The sequence below is a fragment of the Oryzias latipes genome, chromosome 8 (assembly GCF_053564925.1).
Source record: "Oryzias latipes strain Hd-rR chromosome 8, Olatipes_Hd-rR_3.1".
Classification (NCBI taxonomy): domain Eukaryota; kingdom Metazoa; phylum Chordata; class Actinopteri; order Beloniformes; family Adrianichthyidae; genus Oryzias; species Oryzias latipes.
Genome location: NC_136244.1, coordinates 9,423,693 through 9,444,169, shown reverse-complemented (window position 1 = coordinate 9,444,169; position 20,477 = coordinate 9,423,693). Strand labels below are relative to the sequence as shown.

Sequence of the window (20,477 nt, the reverse complement as noted above, 5' to 3'; positions counted from 1 at the left end):
CATCAATTTTACTCAAAAACAGACTTTAAAAGGACAAGGGGAAAACAATAGAAAATACATTTTGCAGATGTTCATGTATGTCAGCCAAATATCTTTTGATAACCACACAGTCCCAAAATATATGGAAGTGATTGGCTCCATTATTACCACACCTCCAACATTTACTACTTCCTAGGTATTTTTTTCTGAGAGGGTGTAGTAAAAAACTTCCTTATGCTCTTCCAACAGAATTCATGCCAAATGTTTGATCCTGTTGTTACCCATTGTTTCCGACATACTTGTTCCCAATCCTCCTCTGTAATTGTGAGCCCTCCTTCTCGCTCCCATCTTTCCTTTACATAGTACGTATTCTCCCCCTTGTGCGTCAAGATACTATTGTATAATTTTGAAATTATGTTAATAGGGCATATTGCTTTTATTAATGTTTTAAAAGTTTTAAGAAACCTTGGGTTATCTGTGGGTATGTTAACACGGTCTTCTTTTTAATGGTAGACTTGGATATTGATACGCCTACCTCCTGGAAAGTGTTGTTCACTTGGTTGGCTGTTGTGAACGGGTTCCTCTTCACCATGGAAATGATTCTGCGATCATCCACCACTGTTGTCTTCCGTGGACGTCCAGGTCTTTTTGCGTTGCTGAGTTCACCAGTGCTTTCTTTCTTTCTTTCTCAGGATGTACCACACTGTTGATTTTTCCACTCCTAATACTGTAGCAATTTCTCGCAAGTTTTTTTTTTCTGTTTTCTCAGCTTAATGATCGCTCTTTTCACCTGCATAGAGAGGTCCTTTGACCGCATGTTGTCTTTTCACAGCATAATCTTCAAAATGCAAGCACGAGTCCTCTAATCAACTCCAGGCCTTTTTATCTGCTTCACTCATAATGACATAACAAGGGAATTGCCCACACCTGCCCATGCAATAGCATGGAAATCAATTGTCCAATTACTTACAAGCCCATGAAATGAAGGGACTCTGTTTAAGAAATGCTTCAGTTTTTCACATTTTATGCAATCTTTAATGCTCAAAAAATATTTACTAGGTCTTCTGATTGATACATTACCAAGGGGGTTCCTCACAATGACATTCAAGCCAAACAAACCCAGATACACCCAAACAAAATAAACCAGCCACTATATCTGCTAGTCACAAAACAGCTTTTTTATAATGAACAGAAACTGAAATTGTCTTTGACAGACCTTTGACCAGCAAAACCCAGAAGAATTACAAAATATACCCAAAGAAAAACACCCTAATAAATAAACGACCTTTCTCCAGCGACAAACAAACCCGCTGAAAAAGAAGAAACAACAAAAAAAAGAGTCAATAGTTCTCCGTCCCCTCCTGATATGATACAAAGGAAAAATATTTGAATAATCCGTTTGGAAAAAAGTTCCTCAGAAAATACAAAAATGAAGTCTCAATCTTCACATGGTACCATGACCTACAAAAAAATATATATACATCCAAAAAATGAATATTAAGGGTTGGTCTAACCGCTTCCAAGCATAATCCAAACACCGCTCCTTCGAGTGCGCTCCTCACATCCAGAACGCCGCTTTCCGGGACACAGTCCTTCCGCAACAGCTCCACCAAGATGAAGATTAGGATTAAGTATCTCCCGCTATTCTTCCAATACTGGTAGATGAATGAAGAGATGACAAATTGCGGCTGCAGACTTTCAGCGTCTGGCACCGCCACGGCCCTCTCCTTCAGCGTCTGACGTCTCTCCTCATTCAGCGTCTCCCGCTCCTCTTTTCAAATTCCCTTTGGTTTCCGCCTCTAACGATTGTTTACTCAGTCAAAAGGTCCCATAGTCAATAACGCCATTAATCATATTCATAGGCAGTGTACACAGGATTTTATGCTATAATTCCCAAATTTTCTTTTCATATGCATTTTCCCTTGAGTAATCAGTTTCTTTTCTCCTTATATTTTACATTTTTTCATTATTCATTCATTGTACTTTTCATTCGTTTTTCAATGTGGCGATGTCACAAATGATCGCTCTTTTCACCTGCATGGAGAGCTCCTTTGACCGCATGTTGTCTGTTCACAGCATAATCATCAAAATGCAAGCACGAGTCCTCTAATCAACTCCAGGCCTTTTTATCTGCTTCACTCATAATGACATAACAAGGGAATTGCCCACACCTGCCCATGCAATAGCATGGAAATCAATTGTCCGATTACTTACGAGCCCATGAAATGAAGGGATTGTGTTTAAGAAATGCTTCAGTTTTTCACATTTTATGCAATCTTTTTGTTCAGGCCATGGAACAAAAGCTGAAAGTCTGCACTGCAATGGCATCTGAGTTGTTTTATTTAAAATTCACTGTGGTAATGTACTGAAACTAAATTAGAAAGAATGTGTCTCTGTCCAAATATTTATGGTCCTGACTGTATATCCTTTGGTTGCACTCTTAAAAACAGCAGTTCCAAACCATGATGCTTCCTCCACTGTTCTATACACAATACTAACTTTTGAAATTCTTGTGTATTAAATGTTAATTTAGAGAGGAATTGGCTTTTTAATGGTAACTGTTCTTTTTTTTTGTTTGCACATAAAGAGTTTTGTTGTTGCCAGCAGGACAAACACTTTGAAGCTCCTCAGAGACTGAAGAAGAGCACAGGAATTCCTCGCTCTTTCATGGTTGAGGTGGATGATCCCAACATCAAAGGTGTCATGGTAACCAACTGTGGGCGCTACGCAATTCCTGCTATTGATGCGTGAGTATACGTGTAATGTTGTGCTGTTCATTTTTTATTTTCTGGGTACCATCATTTGAAAAGTTAATTCTGTCTGCTGCTGCACAGCGGTACAGGGGTTAGCACTCTTGCCTCACAGTAACAATGTCCCCCGGTTCAAGTCCCAGCTGAGGAACCTGAAACAGAACACAGATGGAGACCTCTCTGTGTGGAGTTTGCATATTCTCCCTGTGCATGCATGGGTTTTCTCCGGGCATTCCGGGGTCTCCGGGCTTCTTCCCACTAAAACATGCTTCATAGGTTAATTGGTTACTCTAAATTGTCCATAGGTGTGACTGTGAATGTGCATGGGTGAGTGATTTGTGCCCCTGCGACAGACTGACGACTTGTCTAGGATGTCCCCTGCCTTCGTCCACGAGTGGCCGGGATAGTCTCTGGCATCCCCATGACCTCGAAAGGAGCAAAATAGGTTTAGAAGGTGAATGAATGAACTTCTCTTTGCTAACTAGTTAAAATAAAACATACTGTATTCTTCCTATTTATCGACCAAAAAAGTTTTTTTCATACCTACATTGTGGATAACTTTAAGAAGTGTATTTTTTTAAATAACATATTTATTCACTTGTGCAAATGTTGGCAAAATCTGCAAATCAGTGGTAATAATATTAACTTTAAATAGGTGCTGAAAAACAGAATTGGGCAACTTTGTTAAAAAAAAAAAAAGTAACGAAAAACATTATTGTGCTGGAATTATATAAATTCTTCCCGATCCAGTTCAAGCAAGTAATCAAACTCTATTGACAGTTCAAACACTACTGTGCATGTGCGAATGATTTATTCCGACCAAAAGTGTGACCCATGTGAACGTTTGTTACAATCGGAAAACGTTTTTTTGGGCCCATGTACACAGTTGAATTGTAATCCGACCATTGATCCGATCAAGATATTTTGCACATGTAACTGCGGCTTATAGTGTCGACTCGCAGCGTGGCAGGGGCGTGGCATCACATTGGACGATGGTATCATCGGCACAACCCTATCAGCGACAGACTGGCAACCTGTCCAGGGTGTACCTCGGCTTTGCCTAACAGTAGCTGGGACAGGCTCTGGCAGTCCCAGACCCAAAAGGGATATAGTGGGTTAGACTACGGTCACATATGCTATGAGGCCACCGCACAGCAATCTTAATGCAAGATTTCAGCAAAATGAACGGTTGGCCGCGTGGTGGCATTTGTCTTTGTTTTTTTTTTCTAACTGGTCCTGTCCAACAGCTGTACAAACAGATGAGAGCTGAAGGTCTCTTGTGTTGGACATATTTTGCTTTTACAACAGGGGGTTATGAATCTTCTGACACACCAGATGTATATTTGAATAAACCCCTTCTGTAATTTCGGCTAAACTTTATTCATCTTAATTGTATTTGTAACAGTTTTTTGTTGGACCAGACAGAAAAGAAAAGGGGGGGGGGGGGTAAACCATGAAGCAGCATAAAGCAACTAGTTGCTGGATGTTTATAATCATTACGGTTAGGTTTAGATGTAATACAAATCTAGAAGGGGCGGGGCCTATCCACAAACACATTCAAATGTTACAAACACACCTGATGGCTCCAAAAGTGTTCACTCACAAACATGTCAACATGTAAACAACAAAACGAACATTCACACACACATACTTATGCACTCAGACTACTATTTGTGCAAGGTGAGATAGCACCTGTGCTCGAGTAATTGTTTTCATTTTTATGAGTTGGATGACGGAGTGTAAAAAGAAGGAGCCAGAGTGCTCAGCCAACCCCACATCAAGGCCCTCGCCGTAGCAGCAGCGGCAGCCAGAAAGCCCCAACTCCCGCACAGTAGCAGATAGAGAACAACCGCCTGCCGAGCAATCACATCCACCGCCAGGGCCATCAGGATCGCCACAGGGGCCCCCAATGCCAGAGAGTAGGGAGGCATATGGGGACAGAGAGTGCAAGCTCCAGCCCAATCAGAAGAGCAGCCCCCCCCCGCCACCCCGGGAGGGCCCAACCACTGCCAAGTTGCTCCTCCCCCAAGGATGCATCGCTCAAAATCCGAGTTGTGGTGCAGAATGGCCTGCTTTTTAAAATACCCCTGGCTGCCGGTGGCACTTACTATGATCGTCGCCATTTTGAGACATTTACATTGTTCAAACAGGGCTGCCGCCGCCCAGCTGTCACCCTATTTCTTAAAGGCATCATCCCTGACCAACTGCCGACGTATGAATTCATGATCATACCAACGATTTTCAAAAAAAGCGGGTGGCGGCAGCTGATCTTGGAGATGCTGCTGATGCCTCCCCATTGCACTGTTGCAGTTGTATACGTAACCGTAGCATCAAAGAAACAGATTGATGGATTAGATGTGTTTTGTGTGTGTGTACACTGTATCTTTAAGTACAATTATGTCTATTTAGAATCAGGAGCAAATATTATGTCAAAAAGATATAGTAAAATTTTTGTTTTTTTATTCTCAAATCATTTTATGAATTACCATGTTAAATAGATTTTACAATAAGTTTTCTTTTCATTGCCTTTTTTTTTAATAGCTGAATTGGCTTAAAATAAACCAGTTAATTAATAAATGGTTGCAGACTTCAAACTTCACTTTCTTAACAGGGTCCGTTGTCATGAGTTTGCAAATCAAATCTTTATCAAGATTCAAATTATTATTTTTTACTTAAAAAAAACAAATTTTTTGTTAACTGTGTCTCAAAAGTTGATAAATATCTCTTTGTTACATGTCTATAGTGAGGCGTACGCCATCGGCAAGAAGGAAAGGCCTCCATTTTTACCGCAGAAGCAGCCCAAGTCTGAAAGCGAGGATGATCCGGTCCCTGATGAACTTCTTTGCCTCATATGCCGCGACCTGCTGGATGATGCCGTGGTCATACACTGCTGTAGAAACAGCTACTGTGATGACTGTGAGCTTAACATTTACAAAACATTTACTAAAAATTGGGTGTGCATTGACCAATACGTTCCATCCTTTGAATGATTAAACAATGAATGATTACAGCTCCGACTTGTACTGCTTTATTTAACATAAAATATAGTGTTTTTATGTCATAGTCCTAGTGTCTTCCATCTCTTTCAGGCATTCGAACCACATTACTTGACTCGGATGATCATGTTTGCCCCACGTGTGGTCAATCCTCTGTTTCCCCAGACAGCCTGACAGCCAATAAATTTCTCAGACAGGTAAGATTACGTTTTTATTTTATTTTTTAAATAGTTTGCGCTCTATAGTCTGATAAAAGTGTAAAAATAAAATGAACAGAAATTCCTTTTATGTTCTTTCAAACTCAGGCTGTTAACAATTTTAAGAAAGAGCGAGTGGGTGGAAACAGCTTGAGGAAAAAGCCTGCCATCACCACGCCTCAGAATTTAACTCCATTACCTGGTCCTGCCCTGCCCCCTCTCACTCTAAAAAAGCTTCTACAGCCACAGCACATGCAACAGGTAAAGCTTTTGACAGTAGTGTTGCAAACTGCATTTGATTTTGAATTGTTTATGATGCTGTTGTTTTAAATATCCATAAATAAAGACAGAGAACGGTTCAACAACCATTGTTGAATCTCCTCTACAGGATTCTCAACTGAACCATCAGACAGCTTCAAAGCGACCATCATGTCGCGCTTCTGACGTCGTCCTGCCTGTAGCAACAGATCTCGCCGGGGGTAGTGGCTCATCTAAATCTTCTCTGTCAGCACAAAGCCTCTTGACAGCTAGAATGTAAGCTAACATATGAAACACACATACACTGTAACTAACCTATCCTTATTAATATTTCATGATACACCTGCTGAAAGCTGTAAGCTAGCAGGAAAAGTGTAAACAAAGGCACCTACAACTTAAAGGTGAATGAACTACTGCTGCTCTGCAGAAAAAATATATTAAAAAATAACACTGGCTCTTAGGTTTTGGCTAAAAACTTTATAACCATAACTAACAGACCACTGGAAACTTTTTTAGATCATACAGGCATACTGTATGTGACTATAGCTTCATGTAGATATAACGACCAGTTTTTACTTGTTATTTTCAGTAGGAAACACCCAAAAGTACTGTTATTTATGGATGTACCATAAATAACATCATCATGTACATTCTAACTCTACAGTTCACAGAGCTGACTTTCACCTGGTTGAGATTTCTTGGGTGATTAGGCTGTTGTTTTCTCCATGACATTTGTTTTGTTTACTAAGTGAGACTGAAGGAAAGATGCACAACAACTCATCCACTGTTTCCCTCGACAAAGAACCTGTGGATAGTCTGTCAAAGCTGGTTTCAGAGGTGAGGAAATATATACAGAACAAATGTAAAAACACTTCGACTCTGTAGTTTATGGAATGTAATTTTTGTTCAGGTCAGCCAAACTCAAGTGTCTGAAGTGAAAGAAAAGCTTTCCTCCTCAGGTGAGGGAATGAAACGTTAATATTTAGGAAATGTGTATATATACAGTACAGACCAAAAGTTTGGACACACCTTCTCATTCAAAGAGTTTTCTTTATTTTCATGACTATGAAAATTGTAGATTCACACTGGAGGCTTTAAAACTATGAATTAACACATGTAGAATTATATAAATAACAAAAAAGTGTGAAACAATTGAAAATATGTCATGTTCTAGGTTCTACATAGTAGCCACCTTTTTGCTTTGATTACTGCTTTGCACACTCTTGGCATTCTCTTGATTTGAATGTCCAAAGGTTTGGTTTGTACTGTGTATTCTTTTGTAAGTTTTGTCAGAAAAGTTTTTTTTTCTCTCTGGTTGCACAGATCCAGTCGTGGGATTGTCTGGATCATCCTCTACCTGGGACGGGTACAAAACGTGCAGATATTCATATTAAAACTGTTATATTTTAATGTAAATTTCAAATGGCTGTTTTCTTCCTTTGCCTTCCCCAGCAATACATTGTCTTCCACATGTACTTCCTCTGGAAGCTTGACTGAATCCAACTCCCAGCAGCCTAGAAACTCCCACTCCTCCTTATCTTCCTCGCCGTCCTTCTCTTTTCTCTCACCATTCTGCCCCAACTCGCTCATCAACACACCAATCCCAACAGGCCAACTTAACAGCACTTACCAACCAACCCTGACCACCTGGACACTTCCCCCCGGGGACGCCCCTTCTTCTGCCCCCATTCCCAAGAAATGGTACGGTTACCATAAAAACGATAGAGACAGGTATGCAAAAGAATTTCCTATTTTTCCAGAGAATTATTATAGCTTATGTAATTTAAGTCATATATCATTGCTAAACATGCTGTTGAGACTGTTCACAAGTTTATTTTTGATAGCTATGTTTAGCTAATCAAATATAAACTTAACTTCCATTCATTCATACATAGTTTTTTTTATTTTACATTAAAGAATCAAACACACTTTTGTGTGGTGTTATTTTAAAAACTGTAACCCTTACTGCAGAAATTAAAAACAAATACAAAAAAAAGAACAAGCTGTATTGTCTACAGTAATCCTCCGCCCATTCGCGGTTTAATATTCGCGCCCCGCCCATTCGCGGATGACGTGACATCACAAGCTTGAGGCACAGAACAGCGCTCATTCCGCGAATTTTGAAAAACGATTTACTCTGTACTTTACTGTAAAGTATTGTTTACGCGTTTAAGATGCCATCCAAACGCCCTGCATCATCTCCAGCTTCTGGAAATGAACCCAAACGGCAGAAAAAGGTTCTGACTCTGCAGAGGCTCTGGCTTTGGGAGTTTTAAAACAGCGTCAATTATTCGCGGATTTTCGTTATTCGCAAGGGGGTGAGGAACGTAACCCCCGCGAATACGGGGGGATTACTGTATATCTTTGTTTTTCACATATATAGCTATAATGAAAATGAATACAATCTTGCTATGGTACGTTCCTAAATACGTTTTTCCGTGTCATAATGACTGATATTTTATTTTAAATATCAAATATCTTCCTATTTGTATGCCTTACAGGGATTCCCCTTCTCATTTCAAGCCCAAGACGTCCCATTCCTATGGCCTTTCATCCACTCACTCTAGATCCAGGTATTTTTTTTAAACTGCTTTTTTTTTAAAGATAATGTGATACTTAATTAATCCCATAGTGGGGAATTTGTTTGTGTATATAAATGAACTGAACAGCAAATGTGGGATCAACAAGCATAAATCTAATTATTAAAGTTCCATTCTGTTCATATCCATATCTATTTTAAAAACCTTCCCAGTGGTCTTTAAATTATGATTATTCTAAATAGCTCACTTAAAGTTAGTAACAGCAGCTTGTAAACTCAAATGCACTACCAATTGAGGGGATATTTATAAAAATGGGAGATGGGACGAAAGAGTGCCGAAAACTCAGGATAAACGCAACTTGACGGCAAAAACTAACAGCTTAGCCGAGCAAGGTAAAGCATTGGCTTTGGCAATGGCATTAAAAATTTGACTGTTCAATATATAACTGGACAAATCGCGTCACCCATAGAAAATGTCTTGCTTCCAGTTCCAACCAAGTAAATTCAAATCGGTCCCCATTTTTCTGCGACATGTCCATCTCCATGTTGGAACCAGATGTCTTCACTAAGCCATGATTGGCCCATCTACATTTCTATGGCAACCACTCTCTCCAATCAGGAGTGAGCTTGTTTGAAGGCCACACCCCCACCACCTGATTGGTCAGTTTATAACTTGAATAACTTGGGCTGCTCCAAACATATGAAAAAATTTGGATTAGCAATTATTGTTAATTATTTATGTCTTTTACCAATTATGGTTACCTTTTATTTTTACTTTTAGTTTGATTTTTATTTCCAGAGCCTCCTCAGTTGCATTCTCTCCCTCTGAGTCAGCTGCTGTTCAGCCCCTGCGGCTCAAGATGGGAACATGCATCACCACCTTGCAGTGGTGTTGCTGGGTCCCCGCCTGTGATGCTGAATTTGGCTGTCTATACAGCATTTCGCAGAGAGCGAGGTTCCAAATATTAATTTTTACACTAACAAACTTTTTCCGTGCTCAGCCTCTTTCCCAAATGTTTATCCCCATCATCAATGGCATTAGGGGTTTTGTGTGGGTTGGGTGTGGGGATGGGAATGGGGGGTTTATTTGAATTTTTATTTTGTTGTGCCTGTTTTATGTTTTTGTTTTGTTGTTAAGCACTCTGTGTTATGTTCTATATAAAAAGTGCTATATAAATAAAGTTTGATTTGATTCAAAAGCAAACTTTTTTACGAATCGGGTTCCAGGGCAACCAAAATTCTAGCGAAACGCCTAAGATTACATAAAATGAGGAACTTATTTCACAAAATCCGAGTCTCATCCACCAAAGACATCCTTTATTAACTGCACAAAATTAAAAAAAATATTTCTCAATTAGTATAAGACTCTGTATAGCTAGTCTGAACCAAAAAATAAAAACAAAACAGGCTGTCTGGCTAACTTAGATCTGCCCTCTATCGGAACCATTAAAAATAACTTTAACCTCACCCATCACTAGAAAAGATCTCGATAAAGCTATAGGGGGACTGAAAAGTAATTAAAGCCCTGGGAATGACAGTTACCCAAATGAATGGTACAAATTATTCAAAGAAGAATTTGCTCCTGTATTATTAGATTCATTTAATCGGACACTCAAAAAAAGCCAAAACTCCGCCATCATGGAAAGAAGCAATTATTTCTGTTCTGCCAAAAAAGGGAAAAATAAGAAGTAATTTGGACATCCTAAAAGATTATGGAGGGAAATCAAGGTATAAATTAAATAATTCCAAGACTCAAATACTAGGCATAAATTACAAACCATCTGAACCACTCAGAAGAAAATTAAAACTGCAGTGGGACTTATGGGAATAAAATAGTTCATTTACTTGACAGCAAAACTAAATACAATAAAAGACATAGAGAAAAAAAAGGTTTTGCCTCTCAGGAAGGGAGAGGCTTGATAGAAATTACAACAAAAGCTTATAAGAAGCTGCCCTCAAAGAAAGTTTCTAAATGTAATGGTTTCGACTTGTGTTTAAAACAAAAATGGTACTCAAAACTGCAGGTGGACCTGTCGATTTCACGAAAAATTAATCTGCCTTTCCCTTTGTACCTCAATAAGTTCAAGACAATGAAGACAACTTGGGTTGAAAAATATAACAAGGTTATTTATCAGTCCCCACATAAAGAGCAAACAGCTGAGGACTCCATGAAATGCTGGAGACTCCGGGGACATGAATGCTAACCATTCTCACATCTTTGGAGGAAATTTGTTGTATGGAGAAAATTACATTTCAAATACATTTGAAAGCTGAAAATTTTCAATTCCAATGGAGTAAATTGAAGCCAGCTCAGAACTAAAGCTCAAAGCTAAATGTTTGTTGTACCCCACTTATTCCACTTTGTTTAATTTTTTTATTATATTTTTCAAGATTGTTCTTTACATCTACAAAATGTTAAAGAAAAGGTAAAAAAAAACATTATTTTTATCAGACTGAATCTAAAAATGTCTGCATAAAAACCAATAAAGAATAAAAAAGAAATAAAGAAACTTTCACTGGTAGTCGTTTTACATACTGGCATTTAATGAAGTGTCAAAGATTGCACAGAAAATGAGTGTAGTACACAGTATGGATAAAGCAAAAGCAAAACAAGCAGTGTCTACTTGAGTATTGCACATTGTGTCAACTGCAGAGATTTTTTGGTTTAAGCAACAAAAAAAACATAGATATAAGAAACCTAGTTAAGATATTCAGTCATAAGTTAATTTGAAAAATACAGAAAACATAGATGCATCAAACCTACTTAAACACCCCTCAAATGCTAATGGTGTTTTGGTGTTTTAAACATTTTCTTGTAGCATTTTCTAATGATGGATAAATATGAAGCAAATTAAGCTCAAAATTGCATTTCTGAGTATTTCGTTGTGAATTAGGAGCAGATGCAAAAATGTCATTTTGAAAAAGATCATATTTTTGACGTAAAAAATCTCTGGGGCACAAACTCTCTGGGCCAATTCATTCTGATTCATCCGAATTTAAACTAGTAGATCCATGTACGTCTTTGTTTTTCTCGTCCGAACTGGTATCCGGCTCAAAACTGTATGGCTAGGTTGCTCCAATATTGCTCGCCCTTTTTCCTGCACCAGCAATGTTAGCTTAAGGATGTGAGGGGTTGCAAGGGCTGGTTTAGACTTCAAAGGGATTTGTAGTCACTTGAGTGGCATTGGTCGCAGGGCCATTGGAGTGGAACCGCCCCGATCGCTGGGACATCTGCTGATAAGATCATCCATGACTGGAATCTTACATCCATAGTGCAATCAGGTGGAAATTACGTCATTTAACCTGAAGGTATTTTGAGCGATTAGAGTACGCAATGACGGAGCAATCGCTGTCCAGAAAAATGTCTTTTTAACAATGCAAATTATGAAAACTTAATTGAAGAAGTTAGGAAATACCCACGGGGTAACTTCACACACAGACGCAGAGAGAGTGGACAATTAAGTAGAAAATAGACCAAGTTGCTGGAAAGATATATCTTGTATCTCATATCTTGCAGCACTAGAGAATGCAATTTGCCCCTTTCATTTTATTTTGTTTCCACCTCTGTATTGCCTGCCTCTGCTTAGTGGACAAATACACCACTTCCTCCTCTGCCTTTCATGTACATCCGCCTTCACAGACTCACCAAGTGTATGGGCAAGATGTCATTCAGTTTAAAAATAAAATGCTGGCGACAATCCCGTCGTTTGAAAAGTATAAACACCACTTACAAGTTCATTGCAATTATCGCAGTGTTACGCCGGTCAATAGTCATGGCTTGAGGAAGAAAGAACGATTTATTTACAGTGGAGAGCAAGTCAGCAACAAAAGAACAAACTAATGAAAAGAATGCATTTTCAACTGCCGCCCGCAATAGGCACGCGGCTGGAACACACACATTTTTTTACACCGCTACATTCCTCCCCTGCTAATTGAATGGTGTCCACAACATTCGTGCGACAGCATAAAGCAAAAAAAACAACATGACAGTAAATAAATAACAATATTTTCACTCTAATTCACACATGCCACACATTACTCCAATGTAGTGGTCTTAATAGAATGATCAGAACAGTTCATTTGTCATTTGTGATGTACCACAGTCATAAGAGTCCAATTTTTCCATTGTTATGAACTAGGCTAGAATACACAGCACAGGGTCCAAGTGTGAGCAGTGGTAACCATGGCACACAGTAGTGTCCATACAGCAGCATGGCTGCATCAACATCTAGTGGATAGACCTGCCGACCCTGAAGCCCCACCACACGACTGGTCGGATGACCCAGTGTGTCTTAGGTTAGAGTTTCTCTGTGATGTCTGTCCCGCTGAGATATTCGTGGCTGCTTTATCAGTCCAGTCTCTTTCTTGAGCACAAGCGGGATCTGTCCACAGAGTCTCTTGTGCTTTATCTGGAACATCAATTTCAGCTCTGTTACTGTCCACAGGCTCCTCTGCTAGAGTCTCCACCCTGTGCTCCGTTGCAGTGACAGGGGCTGAGAGTGCAGCAGGTGAAGTCTGCCCCAGCATACATCTGTGCTCCGTTGCTGCAGTGCCAAATCTGGGCTGCTGCTCCACCTCTGGAGCGCTGGGATTGGCCCCACGCTACTTCCCAGACCTTGTGACAGTTTTTTTGCCTATCTGCAACACACTGTTCTTGAAGCTAATTCCCATCTGAGCTTAATGCCTCTTCTCTTTTTTCAATAGTTGGATGTCTTTTTCTAGGCTTTGTCTGTGTTTCTTTTCTCACAGGGTTTTGCCTTTGTTTTTGCGGAGGTAAAGCATTACATGGCATTAGCTTGTTTCTTCGAAGAACTCTGCCCTTTCCTGTGCCACATTCGGGTTTTACTTCATACACTGGGCTGTTTTCTCATTTTTGGGACACAACTACATATATTTGTTTTTCCCATTATGAACATAATTTTCCTGGTCCTCTGCGATCCAACATGTTCCTCACAAGAACCCTGTCGCCCAGTGAAAGGACTGGACTTTGTCTCTTTTGGTCGTAATATGTTTTGCCCCTGGTTGTATTTCTTTAATTCTTTTTGGATGCAATATCATATGCTTCTTGCACTTGTTGTAATTTCTGAGCATATTCTTGTGGTAAGACATGTCTTTCTTCGCCTTTCAATCCAACGAATAAATCGATTGGTAATCGTGGGTCTCTTCCGAAGAGCAAGTAAAGGGTGTGTAACCTGTGGCTTCGCTGACAGTGCAGTTGTAGGCATGTACGACTTTGTTTACATAGTCATTCCAGTTCACCTTTTTTTTCCTCATCCAAGGTTCGCAACATTGCTAATAAGGCTCGGTTAAATCTTTCTGCTGGGTTCCCCTGAGGGTGGTAAGGGGTCATTTGTAAGTTTTTAACACCTGTGAATTTTTGAAGTTTCATGAATAGCTGGTTTTCAAATTCTTTGCCTTGATCATTAAGTATTTTTTCAGAAAATCCAAATTTTAAAGCAAAATGATTCAAAATCTTGTCAGCTGCAGTCTTGCCTGATTTGTTTCAGGTTGGGTAGGCTTGTGCAAATTTTGTAAAATTGTCCACAATCACGAAAATGTAGGGGTGTAAGAAAAAATCGATTCGGCAATATATTGCAATACTTCATTTGGCAATACTTTTATCGATTCAAAATGCTGCCAGGACGATATTTATTTAATTATTTCTGAGCGTCCTTTAGTGTCTGACTCTTGTCGTCCCCTTCACCCTCCGGCAGCAGAGCACACGGAGCCTCTTTGAGCAGCTCTACTCTGCAAAAAATAACAGGAAGACTGCGGTCAGAGGCAGCTTGTTCTGTTGTTATGAGACATAAACTACTTCGTTTTTACCTGGAATGGATACCAAACAGAAACTCTGAGCCATGTTAATGCCAGTAAGATATAAAAACGTGAATTGCTGTGCTTTTTAGCGGCTCAGATAAATACGAGTGAAGCACGGCAGCGGCTAATGCGCTTAGTATCGGCTAAAATGCTATCGACAAAGAAGCGGGTCAAAGTTCTGCAGAACCTCCCAGCAACATATTCTAATTTAGGGACCTGTTGGATCAAAGGGATGTGTACAACGCTCTGAAAAAAGGCCGACATCGTCAGATCGTGGCGAGGAGCGTTACCAGTTACTTCCGTGTGTGGGAAACAAACTGGTGCAGCAGATATGTAAACAAAGCCCCTTTTTTTGTCACATTAAAGCAACTTTCCTTCGTTCTGTCATGCTGCCTCGTCATCACAGTTTATTGTTTCTGGAAGAAAATCAGTGTGTCCCCCCCACCACACCCTTTATTTTTGAAGCACCATTCAGGCTCCTGAACTGTTTAAAAGCACTAGAGAAGCTACATTAACCAATGCTGAAAATAAACAGCATTTTATTTCCCCAAAAGAAACTTATTGGTTAAGGAACATTCATTATTTGTTTTTTCTTACACTGAAAAATATATATATTTTTTTGCAAATCAGACAATGTTGACTGTTCCCTTTCTATATTTTAACTTACCAAAATAAAAGCACTATAATTTGGCTTTGGTAAACGCAAGTTACATATGAGATACAATTGCAGTGCTCAACATTGTGATCATTAAATAAACTGAATTTTACCATTTTATTACAGTGGAAGGCATTAAATTCAGGTTAAGTTTTTTCAAAGTCACATTTTAAAAAAACAGGAAATATGTTTCGGTAAAATATCGGGATATGTATTGTATCGCGGGGCGCGTATCGAGATACACACACCCCTACTAAAATGTACTCATGCCCTCCCCTGTTTTTTTTCCAGATTCAGATAACCTTTTACAGTGTTTTTCAACCGGTGTGCCGCGGCACAGTAGTGTGTCAGGTGTGCTGTGGGAAATTACCCATTTTCCCCGATCTAAAAACATTTACCTTCGCTAAGATATCAGATCTGTGTTCCAAACATGCCTTAATAAAACACAGAGGAGTTAGGAACATGAAAGATCATAAAATACTTTTTTCTTTCTGTTTATTTGATTCTTTAAAAGATACTTTGATAAGAATGACGGTTTAGCCGCAACTTCAGCTCTGCTTTCGAAAAAGTCTTTTCTTTCAACTGTCTCTGCCAATCATTCTTGGACCCCTAATCATACGTCACCAGTCTGACCAATCAGAAGTGGTTAACGTCCTCACTTCCTTGTTCCGACTCTCAGTTCCAACAAAAATAACAGCTAAATCTTGTCTCTTTAGCTTTCCGCAGAAACCGGTGTCAGATCATGGAACAAGTGGACAAAATAATGAAGCTCAGAGACGCAAATCTGTCTGCCATCAGCGTCAGTTTTTGTACTACATCTCCCATGATGCATTGTGTTAAAGTGACAGCATCTCTGTGCTACAATGAGTCTACTCTGTTAAACGTCTTAAAACCACAACGAACACACATCAAACAGTTTTTAAACTTTTCTGCCACAAGTATCACAAAAATGCATGTAAGACTGGGGGGGGGACTGTACATCAATACAGACTAAAGAGTTTCTCCTTTTTTAATGTTTGGATGCTGGTGTGTCAAGGATAAAGTGTGCCTTGGTTCAAAAAAGGTTGAAAAACCCTGATCTATTGATATTATTTCAAATGGTGCAGTTGCTGGCAAGTGACACAAGGGGGCTCTGCTTTGGACGACTGGTTTCTTCTGAATGTTATATTTGCAAACTTGTGTTATGAAGACTCAATGTCAAGAATGCAAACTCATGTTTGCATTCTTGGCTAATAAAATCGTTGTCTGGCAAGGTGTAAAACTCTGTCTACGCCCAGGTCACCCATTTCAGTGTGAAGATATTTATCAACCTGTCCATTGTACTGCTCTGGAAGTACAATTTGGGAACATGTTGCCGTTTTGCGCTTCAACAACCCTTCTTGAGAAATGTACAGTCTTTTCCATTCGTGAAGCATATGCTTGAACTTTGTTTTCATATTGCTTTCTCTCTTGGTAGGTTTTCTTCCCAATTTCTTCATTTTCAGTATTTGACCTAGGGTTGGGCGATGTCCCTTATATTGGCCGTTGACGATGTTTGCTGTCAACCATCGGGATGGACGATGATATCGTCGTGGGGGGGGGCTATTTTTAATATTTCGGTCTTTTATAATTGCTATTCGTTATTTTACTTTATTTATTTTATTTCCCAACTAATGACTCATCCGCAATTATCCAGTATAAACTGAGGGAAGTGACTTTAACAAAAAAAGTAACAAACAAACTAGAAAAGAAATGGTCCGCTCCCGCACTTAACTAGTCAAGTGGACCGGCGGAGCGCAGACTTACAGCTTTGCGTTTGAGTGGAAGGGGGGGGGGGGGGGGGTGCTTTGTTACATGAGGGGTAGTATGTGGGAGATTTAGAACTGCGATCCGTTCCGCAGCTCTAGGGGAACGGGCTACAGAACTCAGAACCGGGTCTAAAAGTGTGTGTCTTAGCAGAGGATCGTGAGCACACACACACCGCTTTGGGGCGGTGTGAGCTTCAAAGCAGAAATGTCGCTCAGTCCTTAGAAATCGTTCAAACAATCACGTGGATTTGTGTCCCGAGTCGTGTCCCGACTAAATAAAGGCTGATGTTATTCCCACATGTTTACATGCAGCCAAGATGCAGATTGCAGCACTACCTAAAGCTAATGTTGCTAGCCCGTGTTAGCATACTGCTAATTCTGGCTTCTTTCCGGCTCCATTTTTCAACAGAAAAAGCACTGACCACAAGGATTAAAAATAAAACGATGAGCGAACAGGCGTTTCATAATAATCGTAAAATTATTAAAAGCACGTTTAGAAGATCGTCTTGTATATTACCGAGCTGACATATCAATGTTTATAGCCGCTCGGCAACATTGTTTTGTATTGAATTGTTACATTCAATAAAGTTTGAGAAAAAAATAGCCGCTCGACGAAACTGATATCCGCTTCCGGTTTTTCAAACCCTACTGCGCATGTGCGAATGATTTATTCCGACCGAAAGTGTGAGCCATGTGAACGTTTTTTATATTCTGAAAACATTTTTCTGGAACCATGTACACGGTTGGATTCTAACCCGACCATTGATCCGGTCAAGATATTTTTCACATGTAACCGCGGCTTATGGTGTCGACTCTCAGCGTGGCGGGGGCGTGGCATCACGATGGTGTCTCTCCATCGGGATGTCAGTCACCCATCACGATGTGGACGATGGTATCGTCCATCGGCACAACCCCTATTTGACCTATGGCTGAATTATATAGCTGTGCTTGCAATAAGTCTTGCTTAGTAACTGTAATATCTGGATGACTGTCTGCAGTTAGTTCTTGGGCATGTGGGCTACAGGTGATGATGGAGATCCAGTCTAAGGTATAGTAATCTTGTTTTTCAGTGTCATTGAATATTGCAGATAGCACTTCAGGGAGACACTGCTCAGAGTGCTTGTTCATGTAAGATTCCATACTCACAGGTGTGCGTGACAGGAAATCAGCATCGCTGTTGCTTTTTCCAGGGCGGTACTTGAGTGTTATGTTGAAGTCACCTAATTTGGACACCCAGCGATGATCTGTTGCATTCAGTTTCGTTGTCCTCGAAACATAAGTGACAGGGTTATCATCACTGTACACTGTTAGAGAAGAAGCATAAAAGAAATGGTCTCTGAACCGGTCAGTAACACCCCACTTGAGTACCAAAAATTCTAGTTTTCCTGAATGCAGTCGAGTTTTTTTCTGTTGGTGTCAATGTTCGTGAACCCAGTGGGTTTCACTATCGCACTTAAAAAATGTTGGCAGTCAATATCGTCTCGTTGACAGGCGGCGCATTGTCTTTTAGGTCGACGAACAAAGTTTCCACGGGCTCTACTGGAGGGACAATGCTTGTCATTGTGAATGCTTTCGAACAGTGAAGCAACTTGGCCATGAGCTCTCTTATGGCTGCGTTATTTTCTTCTATTTTTGAAAATAGAGGGCTTTCTTTAACTGGCTTATTTTGTTTCTCTGAGCTTTGGGCGATTTGAGCAAACCTTTCTTCACTTTGGTCTGTTGTGTTAAATCTCACCTTTTAAACATGTTTGTTTGCAGCTTTTACTGTCTGAACTCTTTCGGTTTCATTGTACTGAGCAATTTGCATCTTATGGAGTAGTACTTCACCACTGTTTTTATCTTGCAGGTACATTCGCATTTCAGCCCTGATGTTGTCTTTGACCAGACTGGCAGTAATTGACTAGAAACACTGGCTTTGGACAAGTTCTTTGTGCACGTTGAGATGCAAACAGAACCCTTTGGCGTAGATCAAGTACACAAATGAGGAATTCAAGTGCTGTTTCACTGGGTTCTGGAATTGCTTTTGACAGCTGCCGGTAAAGCACAGTTGCATCCTTTTCTGCATAATGAGCTCTTAATATTTGTCTGAAAGTCATTAGTTAGATTTGCTTTTCCCTCCAAATAGCTTCCTAATTTCAGGCCAGGGCTCACAGCTCCGATCACAGCTTCAGTTATTTCCAGCTCTGAAAAACCTTTTTTGAGGCCACTTTCGATCTGGTGTTCCAAGCTGCTGAAAATTACTGTCTCTGGAGGTTGACTCACCCACGTGTCCCTTTTATCTTAAACTCCTTTTTTCGTTCCGGGTTTCGCTGTTTCTTGAATTTCTATGAAGAAACTGTTGCAGTTGTGATGACAGGGATGTGCTTTCACTGTTTGCCTGACGCTGTGCTTGGCCCTCACCGCCGCTGGGTGGAGCTGTCTGCTCCGCCCCCGCAGGTGAAGAGAGGCGCCCAGCTCCCGCATCCCGCAGCTCCTCCCAGCGATCGGCCCCGCAGCAGGTCCTCCAGCTGCTTGTTCAGCTCCAGAAGCACCAACATGACCTCGTCCTCTTTCTCCAACAGTTCTTCTCGCTCACAGAACTTGATGAGTTTAACGAGAGCGCGTCGAGTCTTTCCTCTCGCTCGATCACCTTCCAAGATCTTGAAAAACTCGCACACCAGGCACAGCTCTTCAAATGTTAGCTGAAACAGTCACTCCTCGACTGTCTTTTCTTTGTTCTGATAACCTTCAGTATCTCCGTCGACAGATCGTCAAAAACTGTGACGTTTCATCCCTGCCATTTATTGAACGAGCGCAAAGACAACTGAGCGGGTGTATTCAGGAACTGAGTTAGCGAACCTTACAACCACACAAGCGCAATTCTAACTGAGCGACCCCCGCATTTTATAATTGCACGGCTGCAATCCTAACTAAACGGTGATCCTGCACGATCACTTCGCTCCTGGGGCACTCGCTGGGTTTCGCAGTGTTAAAGGGGCGTTTTTGTCACTTGGGGGCGGTGTTTAGGGGTGCATTTGTCACTTGGGGGCGGTAACTTTTCTGGTTGATCTGATTGACCAAAATTTGCATGACGAAATTTGGCGGGACTTTCATTTTTCAGAGCAGGGGCGTTTTATGGGCATTAATAGAAAAGAAACAGCAGCTGTAACGTGGATGAAAACGGTAACGAATGCTGTGATTTTCCCCATGAGAAAAACTTACAGCACAAAAAAACACGATGCACTTTCTTACCTTGGTCTTGGGTCATGGTTAACGTTTTTTTCCATGTTACATCCGCTGTTTTTTTTCCAATTAAAATCTAACACAAACAAGGGTGGTGAACAAGTTTGACACAAAGCTGAAATTTTTAACTGTGATTGTCAAAGAGCTACACCACGCACGGACCTGCCAGACATACACACTCAAACACGCAATTAAAGCCATGTTATTTCCCATAACACACTCCTCTGCTTACAATACAACAGCACTGGATTAAATGGCGCAGTTTCAGTTATGGGTG

The 20,477-nt window shown here is 40.4% G+C and overlaps 1 protein-coding gene across 4 annotated transcripts in view; it reads left to right on the top strand.

Annotated features, from left to right (window-relative positions):
- The window catches only part of LOC101161731 (uncharacterized), a 40,887-nt gene that overhangs the window by 12,553 nt on the left and 7,857 nt on the right, over positions 1-20,477 (top strand). For 2 of the 4 annotated variants that reach the window (XM_023957703.2, XM_023957705.2), the window contains exons 7-16: positions 2,584-2,726; positions 5,473-5,645; positions 5,819-5,922; positions 6,031-6,183; positions 6,311-6,456; positions 6,930-7,017; positions 7,091-7,139; positions 7,504-7,546; positions 7,633-7,911; positions 8,682-8,753. In XM_023957703.2, the coding sequence (XP_023813471.1) occupies positions 2,584-2,726; positions 5,473-5,645; positions 5,819-5,922; positions 6,031-6,183; positions 6,311-6,456; positions 6,930-7,017; positions 7,091-7,139; positions 7,504-7,546; positions 7,633-7,911; positions 8,682-8,753 (1,250 nt within the window). Of the gene's footprint in view, positions 1-2,566; positions 2,727-5,472; positions 5,646-5,818; positions 5,923-6,030; positions 6,184-6,310; positions 6,457-6,929; positions 7,018-7,090; positions 7,140-7,503; positions 7,547-7,632; positions 7,912-8,681; positions 8,754-20,477 lie in introns of all 4 variants that reach the window. The other 2 variants (XM_023957704.2, XM_078951431.1) reach the window with 2 other exon arrangements.